The sequence below is a fragment of the Choristoneura fumiferana genome, chromosome 24, assembly GCF_025370935.1.
Source record: "Choristoneura fumiferana chromosome 24, NRCan_CFum_1, whole genome shotgun sequence".
Lineage (NCBI taxonomy): Eukaryota > Metazoa > Arthropoda > Insecta > Lepidoptera > Tortricidae > Choristoneura > Choristoneura fumiferana.
This window is the reverse complement of record NC_133495.1, coordinates 1902301-1918287: the sequence shown is the minus strand read 5'-3', so window position 1 is coordinate 1918287 and position 15987 is coordinate 1902301. Positions and strand designations below refer to the sequence as shown.

Genomic DNA, 15987 nt, shown 5'->3' with positions numbered 1-15987 from the left:
TCTGATACGAGGTATTTATAGTACTTGTATTTACCGTACTTTGGTCGCAGACATTGATTCTTAAACCAGCAGCTTGCACATCGCACATTTTTTTTTTAAATATTACTTTCAATTTTGGTGCTTTTAATATTTTCGTAAAATAGCACGCCACTGGCTGTTTAAAGCTTTTTTCATACCTTTAACCATAAAAACTAAAACTTAACTTTAAAAAAATTATAAAAGTTAATTAAGAACCATCTCATCATACATACTGCCTGTAACCGCAAATAATTATAAAATGACAATTATTCATAGCACTGACTCAAAATTAAGAAATTCATCGGCTTTTGTAAACATAAACATACACAGTGAATATGAGGTTTAACTATTTGTCACTAAATTAAAATTAACTTTACAAACAACAGGTTTCCGGTGAGTACGTACATATATTGTCTCGTACATGTGTAATATCTTGAATAACTGGACCATTGCTAACTTCATCTGGCCCATATTATCATTAACCTTTATGGGCCCAACCATTCTGCTGGAGTATTGCGAATAATCTTGCGTAAAGCAAGTACCAACATGCTCGATTTTCACTTGGTTTCTAAGTATGTGTTTCAGCTTAAAACTTCTCACTTTTTTCTTTTTAGGGTGGTGGCCTTATGTGAGCATCATAATACGCATCTTTTTCTCCTTCTTCGTTTTGGAGTTTGCGTTTCTTCCTCCGTCTGTAAATCTGACTATCCTCCACCAATTTTAATTTCTTTTTGGCTTGCTCTATATCGTCTGTAGGTACATGCAAAACTTCGAACAATGTCATTTACTTACTATGATATTTTTTTACTCATAATCACGTATCTTCTTCACTACTTGAAAGGCATCTTTTTCTCTTTCTTCGTTTTGGAGTTTGCGTTTCTTCTTCCGTCTGGAAATCTGACTATCCTACACTTATTTTGATTCCTTTCTGGTTTTTTCTATATCGTCTGTATATGCAACACAACACAACAACAAACAACAATGCCTACAAGCAATGCGAACAATGTCTTTTACTATGATATTTTTACGCCATAAATACTATATAGGTTTGTTTTGTTTTATCCTGAAAGGATGCGTAGGTAGTTCTTGCAGAATAGTGGTAAATGAACTACAGTAGCAAAAATACAGCAAATATAAACTAAAATCTCTTAGGCTTCTTCGTCTTAGCGGCGCGGATTCGTGCGGTATCTATAGGTTCAGTGAGCTCTGTACATACTATTATTATTTACTGCATGCCTGCCTACCTACTGTATGCCGTACATGAGAAGCATAACATTGCAAGTGCCATTTACGAAATTTGCACCTCATAATAAGCAGGATTATGGTCGTATAATTTTAGGATGTGGTCCCACTTTGCAGTTTTGTGATGACTTTTTATGATACATTTTAAATCCTTACTCAATAGGTTGTTTCTTATACCTTTTATAAGATGAAGTGGATCGTAAAGAGGAATAACTTCGTCTACATCTATCGAAAATGTAAAATGGCTTGTATCTTGATTCATTTTTAGCTTTTCAACCAGTTACATTGACGAGATAATTTATTGCACTAACATTAGTGACGCCCTGATCACAAACCTTTGCGATGACAATGAAACCGATAGACTTTAATTTTCTTACGACAATTTTTGCAACTGTTGAACCATAAGCAAAACAAGAGGTTGCTTGTAATTCTTATGCAGGCCGCTTATCATGAATACCAAGCAAGGTCGGGTACATTGTTCTTAATATTATTGTTGTCGTAATTTACAAAGCCGCTAATCCTATCAGTTTGCCTGTTATAATCGAAATGTGGTTTCAGGGCAACCTCGTCAAAGAGTACTACACTTTAAACTTGCCTTTAAAATTATTGTGGTTAATGTTAATGGTGCCTATACTTATGTTAGCATAAAGAACTTTTGAAGCCATCTGTGAGCTCTTGGACACTGCTTATACATAGCTAAAGCCATGACCTTTTCTTCCTGCTTACTACGACCCAGTTTTAGTCCCATCTTAGAAACTGCAACAGTGTGAAAATTGTAGCCGCTGCTGTGCATTTTCAAAACTATCTGAAATGTGCGGTATTTTGTCAATTTTAAAGCCTTTTTATTAAGCTTGACTATTGTGGACTCTTTAACCATTTTGTTTTATTCCCCGTGGCGATGTTAAATAAGATTGGTTTTTGAAAAATTCACTTATTTTTGTTATGGAGCTTCCTCATGTTCAATAGTTTTACATATATTTTTTTAATTATTTGTATTGGAGTAAATATACCCGGTTATGTATTCCAACGCCGCAAATATGCGTGGATCTGTTTAAATGCTACCGGTATGACAATCTCGTCGTTCGTTTAATGTTTAAAATCGATCTCAACCGGCACCAATGTCGTCATTTTTTTTAAACTTTTATAATAATATTAATTATCGTTTTCACAATTGCCGGTCTAGTTGCTGCTGATATTATTAATCAATAATGAAGCAAACGCTGCCTCGAACGAAACCCGCACATGTGGGTGATTTATTGCGGTAGCCTTTGCTTCTTATCATCCCAGCCTATATACGTCCCACTGCGGGGCACAGGCCTCCTCTCAGAATGGGAAGGCTTGGGCCGTAGTTCCCACGCGGGCCCAGTGCGGATTGGGAACTTCATTGGCTTCTTATGTTCCCAAAAAAATCTCCGGTGGATCCTGTTTGAAATGTCGACACCATATAGATTTAATATTATTTTCATTGATTAATTTAATGTTAAATTAAAATATTCCATATTTAGCCTGAAACAGAGAATCCTAGTTCAGGCACACGTTTACATATGTCCTAGTATATCCTATTGTATATACATTAAATAATAATTACTGTGTACAATGTTATGTGAATAAAATATTTGAATTTGAATTTTGTATGGTTTTTAACCAGTTGCGAATAGACGGCACAGTGGAAACTCTATCGTTGTTTTTGCCTAAATAACATTGATTTCAAATTTATTCCATATCGCTGGCTGTGGGATGGCCTGGAGTCATCCTTGTAGCAAAGGCGTGCCGCTTCTCTTAGCAGAATTTATATTGTATAATATATGTGAGTTATTCTGGAATAGTTTAGTAACAATGGTCCCACTTCGCTACACGTTTATCAGTACCATTCATGGTATATTTTAAGTCCTTGGTAAGGAGAATATTTCTAATGCCTTTAAGCAAATGTGGCACATCAAACAGAGGTCCAACTTCTTCACAATCTACCTCAAATATGTCATGCCGTATCTCGGAATTATTTCATAAATGACTGTTTGTTGCCTTAATAAATAAATAAAATATATATATATATGGGAGGGGGGGCATAGTAGGGTACTTAAGGTGATACCAAAACAAAAATCTCGCATCGTAATGGGCGGAGACTAAAGACAAACGCGGGGAGCGCCCCCGCTGAACGGACACGTTACAAGCCGACGCGCGAAGGGTTTGTTTTTGACCAACCGACTGACCGAACACAGGGCACATGGAGTCGACCACCAATGTATATATTTTTTTATATTTTTAGCTTTATTCGTTACAAATAATATTGTTACGGCGGTGGGTTAGGTGGTAAACTTTGATCGTGTTTTTCGACCCATTGGAGGCGTTTTCAGTAGGCTGGAATACTGTTTCAGGCCGTTTCAGAGGACGCTCTATCACATATTAGTTTATCAAAATTTCACCCAAGTTGCCGTTGTTTTCAGGCGCCTGAAACATGTTTTCAGTCCGTTTCAGGCCACCCTCTATCCGATGACACCATAACCTGAAACCCCGTTTTCAGGCATTTTCAGGACCCCATATGGGCCTTTGAAGTACATTTCAGTATATGGCAGTAATACTGCCAGATTACTCAGTAATCAGTATCAGGCTTGTGCGCGCTCGGTCACTGAGCGGATCGCTCCAAACTAGTACAATCGCTCAAATGTACTAGTTCGGTCTTTTGGCTCTTTTAGTTCACTAGTACACTGAAAGAAACGATGCTCCTTTGACCGAATGAATGAATCCGAGAGCTTGGTCCTATACCTACCACGAAGCGCAAAACTTGAACTTCGTATGTTTCCGTCCCGCTGACGCTTATGTCATTTAATACGCGAGTGAAAGAGACGGTGCGATACGAACTTCGATTTACGAGTTTCGTAGTAGCGCCTCTGCTCCGAGATTGGAGAGTCGAGGTTCGTGTGGACAGGTAAAATAATATTACAAAACAAAATAATCATGCATGCAAATAGATTTGTCACTAAATTATTTCTGTATAAAATTACATGTTATTTGATTTCCCTTCATACTTTACTTACAGGCTTAGGACTGTCATTCTATTATTCATCAAGGAGTATTAGAATGGCGTATTTCAAAATCAAATATTTACATTGATTAGCTGATTTCCTATTTTTTTTATTGTTTTTTTTTTTGTTTTTTTTTTTGTTTTTTTTTTAGTTTTTTATATTATTTACATGTTGCTGTGTAAAAATAGCATTTGTGTAACTTTTTCGGGTTTTAGAAGAGTCCGTCTTTGGTTTAAAACCTGACCCGCACTGGAAAAAACCCTTTCGCAAGATACTGAAGTAGCTTGCATTTCCAGCCGCTTTAGCATATACTGATATACCCTGGGATATATCTCCTTTTTTTTATGCCACCATTTTAATGGATCGTCCTTCCTGGGTAAATACGGCTCCCTCATATAATGGTCATATTCGCGGATTGCCGCAGCAGTATTGTTTTCAGGTCTGATAATCATGGCCATTTCTTTATCGAATTCATCCCAGATGCTGGCGACTTGGGCATTCTGCGGTTCCGTGGATGATGTTGTGAATGTGGCAGAGCCAAGGCTTGGTGCAGCTGTGGCGGATATATTTTCTTCCTGTTGTACCTGTGGCAATTTGACTTCACAAATCCGCCGTTTCAGTAATTCACTCGCTTTTAAAAAGGAGTCTTCAGTACGAAACCCCTTTTTTTTAAAGCGCGGATCTAGGATGGTGCTGTCTGCGTATAATGCATTTTTCTCTAGATCGTGAAATCTTAGTCGCAATTGTTCCTTTAATGTTGCGACGAAAACTGTGATTTCATCGACCTCGTACTGCTGCGCTGTAAATGCAGCTAAATTTCTTTCCATTAGCTGCACGAACACCAAAACCTTCGACAAGGTCACCATTTTGTCAGCGCTCACTTCTGTTGTTATTTCATAGAAGGGTTTTAATATTGGTACAACTGCCTCAATAATGGCCCAGTGATGCGGCTGGAGCAAGAGATCTTGTCGCATAATTGCTGCTAGTGTTGTAATGACTGCATTCTGTAGACGTAACACCCGCTCCAACATGTCGTAGCAGGAATTCCATCTTGTGGGGCATTCTTGCTTTAATTTAAGTGGTGGTAGGCCCATCTGATTTTGTGCCTCCAATAGTTTATGGAGCCCATTGGAACTTCTTTTAAAAAATTCCACAATGGCCTTTACCTTACCGACCACTTCGCTTATGTCGGTAAGTGCCCGCTGAACCATCAAATTTAAGGAGTGCGCGAAGCACCCTATGGGTCGCCAACCGCCCATCCTAATAGCAGTCGTGATATTAGCGGCATTATCACTCACGATGCTACCTATTTTATGAGATATTTGCCAATCGCGAATTATGTCTTTTAGAAAAGACATTAAATTTGCACTTGTGTGCCGCTCGTTGTATTTTATACACCCGAGTAGCACCGAAGAGAGCGTGGTGGTACGCTCGTCTATAAAATGAGCCGTAACCGCTATATAGCTTTCTGTTGTGGTCGATGTCCAACCATCCGTTCCGAGGCAAACAGCGGGTGTATCTGCTATTTTCCTTTGGATATCCTGAAACACTTCCATGTAGATTTTTGGAATCAAAGTGTTGGATAGTGTTTTCCTGGTAGGCAACTGGTATCCCGGGCAATGTGATACCATTTCAATAAATATTTTAAACTCCGGTTCTTCCACTATACGCAAAGCGTGATGGCCCTTTACCACCATTTTGACCAACTGTCTATCAATTTGTTCGACTTTACGCGTCGATGGTGGTTTTCGAAAATAGTTACTTATTGGTAGAGTAGTACCAGGACCCGGCCTCGCGTAAGTAGATGTAGAAGTTGACGCCAAATTCATAGTGGATGATGAAGGCACAGCTGATGACGTTGACGGTGCAGCCGCCGCAGTCGCCGCACTAGTTGTTGGCAAATGCTCTTCGTTCGATAATTCTTGTGCCGGTTGCCTTTGAACACATAAAGGTATGGTCGGGTGTTTGTTCTTCATGTGTCTACTTAAATTTCCTAAAGAACCGCTTTTTATGCTCAAATACAATCCGCAATAATTACACTTGGCTCGAAGTTGGTCCGCATCTTCGTTGTAGTGAAACCAAACATTGCTTCTTTTACCCTTACTCGGAGCCATTTTAAAATATTCAACTTTTTGTTATTATTTTCACTATTTAAGTATTTACATTAATTTTAAAGTTTTTCCTAAAGTACAAACGAATATTTACACTATATATACACTAACAAAATTTAAAACTACAAACATATTATAGACACTCCACAGTTTATTATTTACACTATTTACAAAATTAATAAAGTATCGTCCATTACCGATAAAATCAAAAACTCACAGTAAAATGTCTGAAACATAAGCAATAATTCACATTTAACGCAACGAATTTAAACTTTCTTTGACGCAGAAAAAAAACGAACCCATTTTAAATTAAACCACACAAAACTGCCGCTTTGCAATAATCGTTTTTAAACTTTGCGAAGTTAGCAAATTCGTCCCTATTTTCAAGGCATCAAATTTGACAGTCCAATGCCCATAAAACGAAGTGAAAATAATATAACGGTAAGAGTCACCTATCGAACGTAATCCAAAAAGACCAACCACGCTCGCGCATTATCTATCAAAACATAGTACTGTTCAAAATGTGTCATCTCGCTTACTCCCGCGTAATTCCTATTCAGAGGTTTTGTTCCTTGTCGCTGTCGCTCGGTCATTCATTTTTCTTTCATTCGGTCGGATACGGATCGCATCGTTTTGCTGTCTGTGTCACTGCTTGCTTGAACTGAACTAAACGTACTAAAGAGCAGAAACGTTACGGAATAGTTCGTTCTAGTACAGTGTCGGGAATCAAGTCTTTTTCGTTCTTAGTACATGTACTACACAAGCCTAGGCAGTATATATAAGTAACAGTGTGAAAATAAATCCTACTCTTATTCATCGGTGTTAAAAGTGCTGTAACTACTCCTTAAGGGAGCTTAACCGAGGGTGCGAATTTACGGGAGACTGTCAATAAATGCACTGGAGTAGTTAACTAAGTTTAATGTGAACTGTACACTTGAAATAACAATTTACACAATGTCCAAGGCTAACCAGGCGGGGTCGTGAGGTGTTATTAAGCGCGCGACCGAGCGGTATGAGGCGTAGAAACAGACTGCCTTTTGCTCCGCTCCGAGCCCGCGTGGTTAACTAGAAAATGCTGACAAAGGGTGTCGCCACAGTGCTTTTCAATCACGATCCCACCCCACGAACGTAACAATATGTTTAATTAAGTATCTAAATCAAACAGTATTTGCAAACATTTAGCTTTTTATAAATAGTCATCATCATCATCATTCATAATTTTAGCCGATAGACCCCCACTGCAGGACATAAGTCACCCCCAAAGATGCTGCGTCTTCCTATATGTAATAGAGATAATTGAAACGCTTTATTATTGATTAAACGATAATTTATTTAAAAATCCTGAAACCCAATTTCTCGTACATTATTTTCTCTTTCACATTCATTATCAGGACATTCCTTTTTATCTTGTCTGTTCAAATTGTCATTGTTTTTCAGGCACTTTTTATCAGTAAGAATTTCCTCATTACGTTTTATTTTTACATAATCCGGATCTCGGATGGACATGTTTCTGGGATGTCGTGGATCCACCAGCTCTGGTAAAAGACAATCTTTGTAAAAAGCTATTAAATTTGGCTCCATCTTGTCGCTCCAAAATTTGTCATCTTTTAGTATTGTTTCGGTTTTTATTTTGTCGTCGCCGAACCAAACCGCCAGCAAACATTTATTTTTCTTGCATATGTGCATGTGACCCTGGGCTTGCTATGTACCAGTCTGTGTTTTTGTTTACTTCAACCTGGCCCGTTTTTTTATTTTTTCTTTTTCCATTCTGAGCATACATATTTTTTATCTGTCTTTAATTGTTGCAGTTTATTACAAAAAATTCTTAAAATATGGTTTCTGCAACCAATTTTTTCGACAGTTATTGAAGGATACGGTCTTGTTTCGAGAATTTTCTTGTGATGTCTCCATCTCCAACGAATCGCGCATAGATAACACCATGCATTTCTAACGACTGTTTAAAGCCTTCAGCAAGTATAGTTGCTTCCATAGCTGTGGAAGACCCACAAAATTTTTTAAAACATTCATGCTGCTTTGCGTCTTCTTTTCTCTTTTCAGCTCTAGCACAAATACAACAATATTTGTTTTTAACCACCATGAACAGCACTTATCCAAATCTGGCACCTATGATGGCAGCAGCTCCAGATAAGGCGGCGTAATTTGTTTTGTAAGAGCGTTTACTCCAACAACCATCTATGACGACGTCAACCATTGGTACTCCTTCCTTAGTTACTCTACCTTCTTCTAAAGCAGTCATTTTTTCCTTCTCTCCGGCTCGCCTCATCTCTTCCCATGCTGTAACTTCCCATTCGTCTAAAACTTCGTCCTGTGAATTTTTGTAGATATATTCCGACAAAACCGGCATATCTAAAGCAGCTGAAATTTGACTCAGCTGTGCGTTACCACAACCCGTAGCTATTGTACCTGCAACTGCCATTTTATTCAAACTCAGTTCAGAGTTCTGAATAGTGAATTCCTTTTTGCATAAATTGCACATAAACTTAATTTTAGATTGTAGGCCAGACTATCTCTCTGAAATCATTTCCATGGCACTTAGGCCACATTCAAATAGAGATATTTCGATATTTTCACTATTTCAGTGAAAAAATATTTTATATCTACAAGTCTATGACCAGCTATATACGAGTTTTCTTGATCCTGAAAAAAAAAACAATAAGTCAGTAAAACTTACTTTACTCTTAGTTGCAATATAACAAGAAATCATCATCATCATTCAGCTGAAAAACTTCCATTCCCCAAGGAGAGCCATTGAGCCACAGCACACAGTCGCAAGCCACCTGCACCCAGCGACTCCCCGCTGCTTTGACCATATCATCATCTAGTGAGAGGCCGTTTAATGCTTCGTTTTCCGGTTCAATAAAAAGTATAAACAAAAAATCCTAAATGTTTAATACTCACGTCTTTTTCTTTCTTTCGTGAAACATCTATATCATATGGTAATGGATCCTGCTCCTCTGTTTCCTCTAACATAGGTAATGATTGTATGGAAGGACTACGGCGTCGCTTCCTCGTGTGCATGAGTAATCTTAAAAAAACATTCAAGATATGTAAAAAAACTTATTTAAAAATTCGTAATATTAGACTGGTATGTAGTGAGGGATTTACTAATCACCTTTTTTTTTTGGATGGCGACTCCAATAGTTTTTGTTCCATAGAATTCGTGCTTACGATCACATCTGAACATTTGTCCATTTCTCTTGTCTGCAATAATAAAAGAAAAATAAACACTTCTGTAATATAAAAAAAAGGATATTTTGCTAGGTTACCTACTTACTCATGGGTTTCTGACGATATTAGCTCATCTAAATTCAATAGTACAGGCGAATCTTCCCTTGGCATAGTTATGGATTTAGCCCTGCAAATAGAAAATTCAATTAATGGAGTATGTCGTTAATCCTCAGTGTACATAATTATTTTATCACTATTGAGGTATAGAAAATAAAAATAATACTCATTCGCCACCAGTTCAAACGGGTCATAATGTTGCCCCTGGGCCTAAATCCGGCTTTGTTATGGATGGGTCAGCTGGCGTCTTGTAATGTTTGCAAAATAATTATAATAACAGTACTTACTCTCTCATCCTCCGAGCAGAAGCTCTTTTGAATTCAAAGTGCGCCCGTTTTGTCCTTTTTTTTTAGGACCCAGGTTTTGTTCACAGCTCAGGTATAAGATAATTTTTTGCAACACAAAAACTGAAACTTAGGTTACGTTACGAAATTTATGTCAATCAAAAAATAACACGTCCAACCTTACTGAGATATTACGGCCGACTGAGCTATCCGGGGCGGTCCAGAGAGGAAGGATAGCGTTACATTGCTAACGCGTGCGAAAAACAGGGATAGACGATGCGTTTGTGCGCGAAATGCGATGTCGTAAGCGACAAATCACATTTTGTTTATTATAATTAAAACTACTTCACGAATTTTTATAAATTTGTATTTCTGGATGACCACTATACTATGCTAGCTACATTATTCAAGTAATTTCGTAACGAAATAATTTTTCAGTTTGGAGATCCAATGATAAATATAAATAATTGGAGTAATCTTTGTGATTTTTTTCTATCGAGGGAAATTTCTTTTATCGTGTTTCTACTTTGACTAAATTAAAGGTAATATAATCAAGAAACGTATATTCAAATATCACGTCCGTAGCTTTTAAATTGAGTGAAACCCATCCAAATATTTAAACCACTTTTTCCACTTAGGTGTCACCTTAACGTTTAAACATCCCTAAAAACCAAAATAATGTGATTAAATTAAAAGTTTTAACTTAAAATCATAGCTTAAATTGCGAATGACTATGGATACATTTATGTTGATAATTTAATTAAGCTACTAGATGTGAATACTTAAATGAAAAAAGGCATTTGACCCGCTATTACCCGTGTATAGGGGTAAAGTGGGGTCTGCTATGGGGTACTGTGGAGTGGTCATAATAAATAACGAAACACAACTTCCAAACGAAATAGTTTTATTTCTTAGCAACATAACGACAGTTAAAAAAAAAAAAAAAAAAAACCACAACACTAGCATAACACATTCAGTACTAATCACAACCATAAGTACGTTTTAGAAAGGATCGGTGTTCAATTTCATTATTTTTTTTAAGAAAAACACTGGTTTTTATATTTATGTTTATATCACACGAACGTGTGCGGCAATGGCGTGGCTCGCCTATGAAGGTCGTTCGCCGACTAAGGACCAATCATAGCGACGCATTTGTCAATTTGTACGGCGTTCACTTCGAGCTGCATAAGGCTCGCCCCGCTATGCCCCCCCCTCCCCTTATCCCATCTTCAACTAAATCGTTAATTACTTCGACATTTGAAGAATCTTGATCGCATACAGTTGCAATGACTTTGAACCCAATCGATTTTAATTTTGAAATATGTTTTTTTATGAGTAAAGTCGAATCGGCTTTTTTTGTACTTTCAGAGCAAAATAATTTATTTATTTATTTATTTAATTAGGTTTTACGGCCGTTTCATCGAAAATCAGTGTGGAAAGCTCTTGTGGTGTGGGGCTGCGCCCGTGTGGGCGGGCAATGTGTGTACGACGGCTCTTGGTTATGGAATATTGATGTATTTAATTTTGAGAGCTTATATACTAGTCTTAATTACGTAGAAGTGGAGGGGGTAGGATTCAGTGAAACAGTAATGCTTACAGACTGCTTCGAGGTATCGGATGAGCCGATACTTATTGCTAATGGCATTCCAGACCACCTTGGTCTCTGGGAAACCTTACACAGTCAGTTACCTACCACACGCCCTTCCTAAAAGAAAAAAATGATGTTACCTGGAAATCATTTTTTTTTTAATTTTTTTTTCTCTAATATCACTTATTTCTAAAATACAAAACTTATGTTACTTATTCTCTAAATATTCTTGTGAACTAATTCTACTTTACCTACCATCTTTTATAATTTCTACATTTGGTGACAAATCTTGGACAACCTTGTACGGACCATTATACACAGATTCTAATTTTGATGCTGATTCGTTTTTTAACAAAATCAAGTCATTTGGACTGTAAATAAAAGTCTAATCTAAGTTTTTTCTAGCTTCTTCTTGTGATTATTGTAATTTATATTTTAAATTTAAGGGATAATCATCAGAGTTATATAATGGATCTATATTCCTAAGTTACTAGGTAGCCTACAAATCTTACCAAAAACTAATTCATAAGGGGTAAATTTCGTAGAACTATGTACACTTGTATTATAAGCAAAACACCAAAATGGTACCCAATTGCTCCATGAAGTAGCTTCGTTAATTTTGTTTGTATTCTTAAGTATGCATTTAAATGTTTATGTGTGTTCTCTAAAGAACCTATTGATTGATGATGATATGCCGTTGAAGATAATTGGGTAACATTTAATAATTTACAAACATCTCTCATAGTTGATGATATAAATTCTGATCCCCTATCTGTGGCAATTTCACGTGGGATTCCATATCTTAAAATAAAATTTTCTACAAAAGCTTTTGCTACACTAATAGTATCCTTATTTTCTAACGCATAAGCTTCAACATATTTAGTAAGTTCGCATTGAATTGTAAGTATATAATTCTTATTAAAATAATCCTTACCTAAGGGCCGGCCCTACTATGTCTAAATAAAGTTTATCAAAAGCCGTTGTGGCTGTAGTAGTTACAACCTTTGGTTCTTTAACATAACTCGTATGTTTTTGCTTTTGACATTTATCGCATTTTTGCACGTACTCTTTTACATCTTTCTCCATTCCTGACCAAAAATAATACTTCTTTAAATTATTTACCATTCGCCTTATGGCCACTTGTTGGTAAAATATGGAAATCATTCAATAAAACTCGTTTATCATCATTCGATTCTATCTTTTCTATACCTTTTAGTAAATAAATTCGTGGCCCGGACCACATTTTATTCATATTTTCGAGTTGTGATAGAAGAAATTTTTATGTGGCGCTCATAGTGACCAGTCTAGAGTTAACAGAAAAAACAGAAATAATCAAATTTGGTTTGACACTTTCAAAACTGTTTCAAACTATTTTAAGCCTGAATGTCGAGTATTTGAGGTTTTATAATAATAAAACTGAAAAAAAAATATTTGTATACTTTATTTACCAAGTCTTCAGCGCTCAAGTTAACGAATATCTATAGAATTTTCGGTTTCTGAGGGACGTGACGGATCCCACGCGATTCCCACCACTGATTTTACAGATTGGGCTACAATAGATTCCAATATGACGTTAGAGCGGATTTTGTCCTCATCACTAAGCAATTCAGAATCCCTTATGTACGTTTTCACTATTCTGGCCGCACGGAGCAGATCGTCAAACGATTTCAGCGCTGGTGAAGACTCAGTTGTTTCTTTTGGCACAGTGCTCTCTTCGGCAAGCATATTATTTACGGTAACCAAGATTGATGTGACAATAAGTGATTCCATTTCTTTGTCGTCGAGGGAAACGTGCATATTTTTCATCTGGAGCTCGTCGATGAAATTTCCGGATCCACCAGCAGGTAATCCGATTCCGATTAAAAGATGATCGTCGTTCATCTCAGACTCCATGGGCAGCGCTTGGATGCCTAAAAAAACAAAGACAATATAAATGTTAGCTTACACTTACCAGAGCTTAGATTCTATTTTATCAACAGGCATAGAGTTAAGGAGATCCAAGTACCCTCCTAGTATAAAGAATGTCTAAAAAATAAAAATACTTAGGTATTATTTTGTTATGCATCTTAAAATTCATTACTAAATTAATTGATCGAATTTTTAGCAAAATTTCCGAAAAATTTACTCATTACATAATTATTAACATTTAATTGACTAATAAAAAATATAGCATTTGTACCTACTAGATTCGCGTAAACGTTTTTGTGTTTCATTTGATTCAAACCAAGTTGGATCTATAGCATGCTGGGCATTCTTTGCCTGATTCTTATGATCCTTTGGAGTTTAGGAGTCACGGTGGATCCTCGGTTACAGTAGATTTACCATTGAACCACGATTTTGACACCACGGTTCTACGATTGATCTATCGTGGTTTCATGATGGTTTTATTCTATACAATTTTACATAATTCCATGAGGAAATAACAGGGCCATGTGGCTCTAGAAGTAATAATACTTGCTGAAGGTCAGAGTTAATTACTTCAACGTAATTTAATACAAATTAGCGAGCTGTTATCAGTGTAACGTTTCCTAGTTCAATTATTGCAGCAATAGAACAACATGTTTACGCGAATCTAGTAGGTACAAATCTAGTAGGTACATATCTATTATTCAACTCGAACGATTGCGTCATCATCTAATGAGTGGAAAACTAGTAGATGTAGGTTGGATGACTTTAAATGATGACATAGTGAATTCATAAGAACTTGTATCAATACAATGATCAAAGCCCTTGGCAGAATTCGTGGAATGACTGGCAAAACCCGCAAGGTTTGATACGAGCTTTAATCCAGATCGTGTTTGTCCAAAGAACTTCTACCTGCATGATATGTCCTTGAAGAACTCAAAAGGTTATCGAAGTCAATTTTAAGATCAAGTATATAAATCTCTTTAATATCTTTCTCTTTACAAAACTGCTCCAGTTTACTCATATAGACGTCTCGCGTCGTATACGATAATAAATCTAGACAGGTATACATTATTTCTTTTTGCTTATCTATGACAAAGCAATAACTTGATTGATATTTTTCAAATTGTTTTTTCGATAATAATACTAATTCTACGCACTTTTTTGGTTTTTCAATATTTTCCGAAATTTTAGGGTGATCAATCCTACAAGTGTCAGAATTATTGACATGCTCATTACTATTTTCTGTTTCTATTATTTTTCTTTTCATACTTCGCGTCATTACGTTTACAATGTGCCTATTCCTATCTCCTATCTCTAAGTTCTTCTGATGTCACGACGATACCAGATAACGCGTCTGCAGCTACGTTACTCGAACCTTTTACGTACTCAATTCTGTAATCGTACTCCTCTAAACTAAGTCTAAACTTTAATAATCTACTCGATGGACTATTGATATTAAACAAGTATACTAATGGCTTATGGTCGGTTTTAATAACAAATATTTTTCCAAATAAATAAGGTCTAAAATAGCGTACTGACCTCACTATGGAAAGTAATTCTTTCTCGATAGTGGGATAATTTAACTCAGCTTTATTTAATTCTCTACTCGCATACGCTATTGGTAAGTCATTTTTATTGCATAACAAAGATCCTATTGCCAATCCTGATGCACCAGTTCGTAAAATAAATTCATTTTCCTCTGAAAAGTCTGGGTATGGGTTGGTTAAATGACTTATCACATTCTTCAGTCCATTGAAATATAGTTCCTTTACGACTGAGTTTATTAAGTGGTATAGTAATATGAGCAAAATTTGGAATAAATTTTCTATAATAGCAAATGCTACAAATCTCTTTACTTCATCGCTATTTTTCGGAGTTGGATAATTTTGTACAATTTTTGTTTTTTCTGGATCAGGGCGAATACCATCAGATGAAATAACATGTCCTAAATATAATATTTCTTTTTTCAAAAATTTACATTTAGTTGGATTAAGCTTTAAGTTTACTTTTCTAAGTCTTTCAAATATATTTATTAAATTTTTGCTGTGTTGATCTAAGTTACGGCCAAAACAAATTAAATCGTCTAAGTAAATTAAACATTTTTCATAATTTAAACCGGACATAGCTAGTCATAACACGACTAAATGCACTTGCGACTTATTTTTAAGCCCATAGGGAGCCTTTTCATTTGGTATTGTTTATCGGTTGTAAAGGCAGTATATTTTCTACTTTCAGGTTTAAGATTTACTTACTAATATGACTGATTTAAGTCTAAATGAGTAAAGTAAATTGATCCTGATAATGAGTCTAGAATGTCGGTTATATTAGGCAAAGGAAATTTATCATCTTTTATCCTATCATTTAATTTTCGGTAATCTATTACAATTCTCCATTTTTCTCACCTGAACTATCAACTTTTTTTGGAACAATAAGTAAAGGGCTAGACCATTCACTCTGAGATTCTTCAATAATGTCATCTTTCAGCATTTTTTCTATTTGTTTATTAA

The 15987-nt window shown here is 36.1% G+C and overlaps 1 protein-coding gene and 1 pseudogene across 1 annotated transcript; both read right to left on the bottom strand.

Moving 5' to 3' along the window:
• Positions 1-3874: 3874 nt before the first annotated feature.
• LOC141442003 (E3 SUMO-protein ligase ZBED1-like) lies at positions 3875-7162 on the bottom strand. Its single transcript, XM_074106917.1, has one exon. The coding sequence runs from the start codon at positions 6395-6397 to the stop codon at positions 4448-4450; it is 1950 nt and encodes a 649-aa protein (XP_073963018.1). The 5' UTR covers positions 6398-7162; the 3' UTR covers positions 3875-4447.
• Positions 7163-7495: 333 nt separating this feature from the next.
• LOC141441576 (uncharacterized) lies at positions 7496-15548 on the bottom strand (annotated as a pseudogene).
• Between the last annotated feature and the right edge of the window lie 439 nt (positions 15549-15987).

Excerpts from the sequence above, each read along its gene's own strand:
- LOC141442003 (XM_074106917.1), bottom strand. The coding sequence starts at position 6,397 with ATGGCTCCGAGTAAGGGTAAAAGAAGCAATGTTTGGTTTCACTACAAC.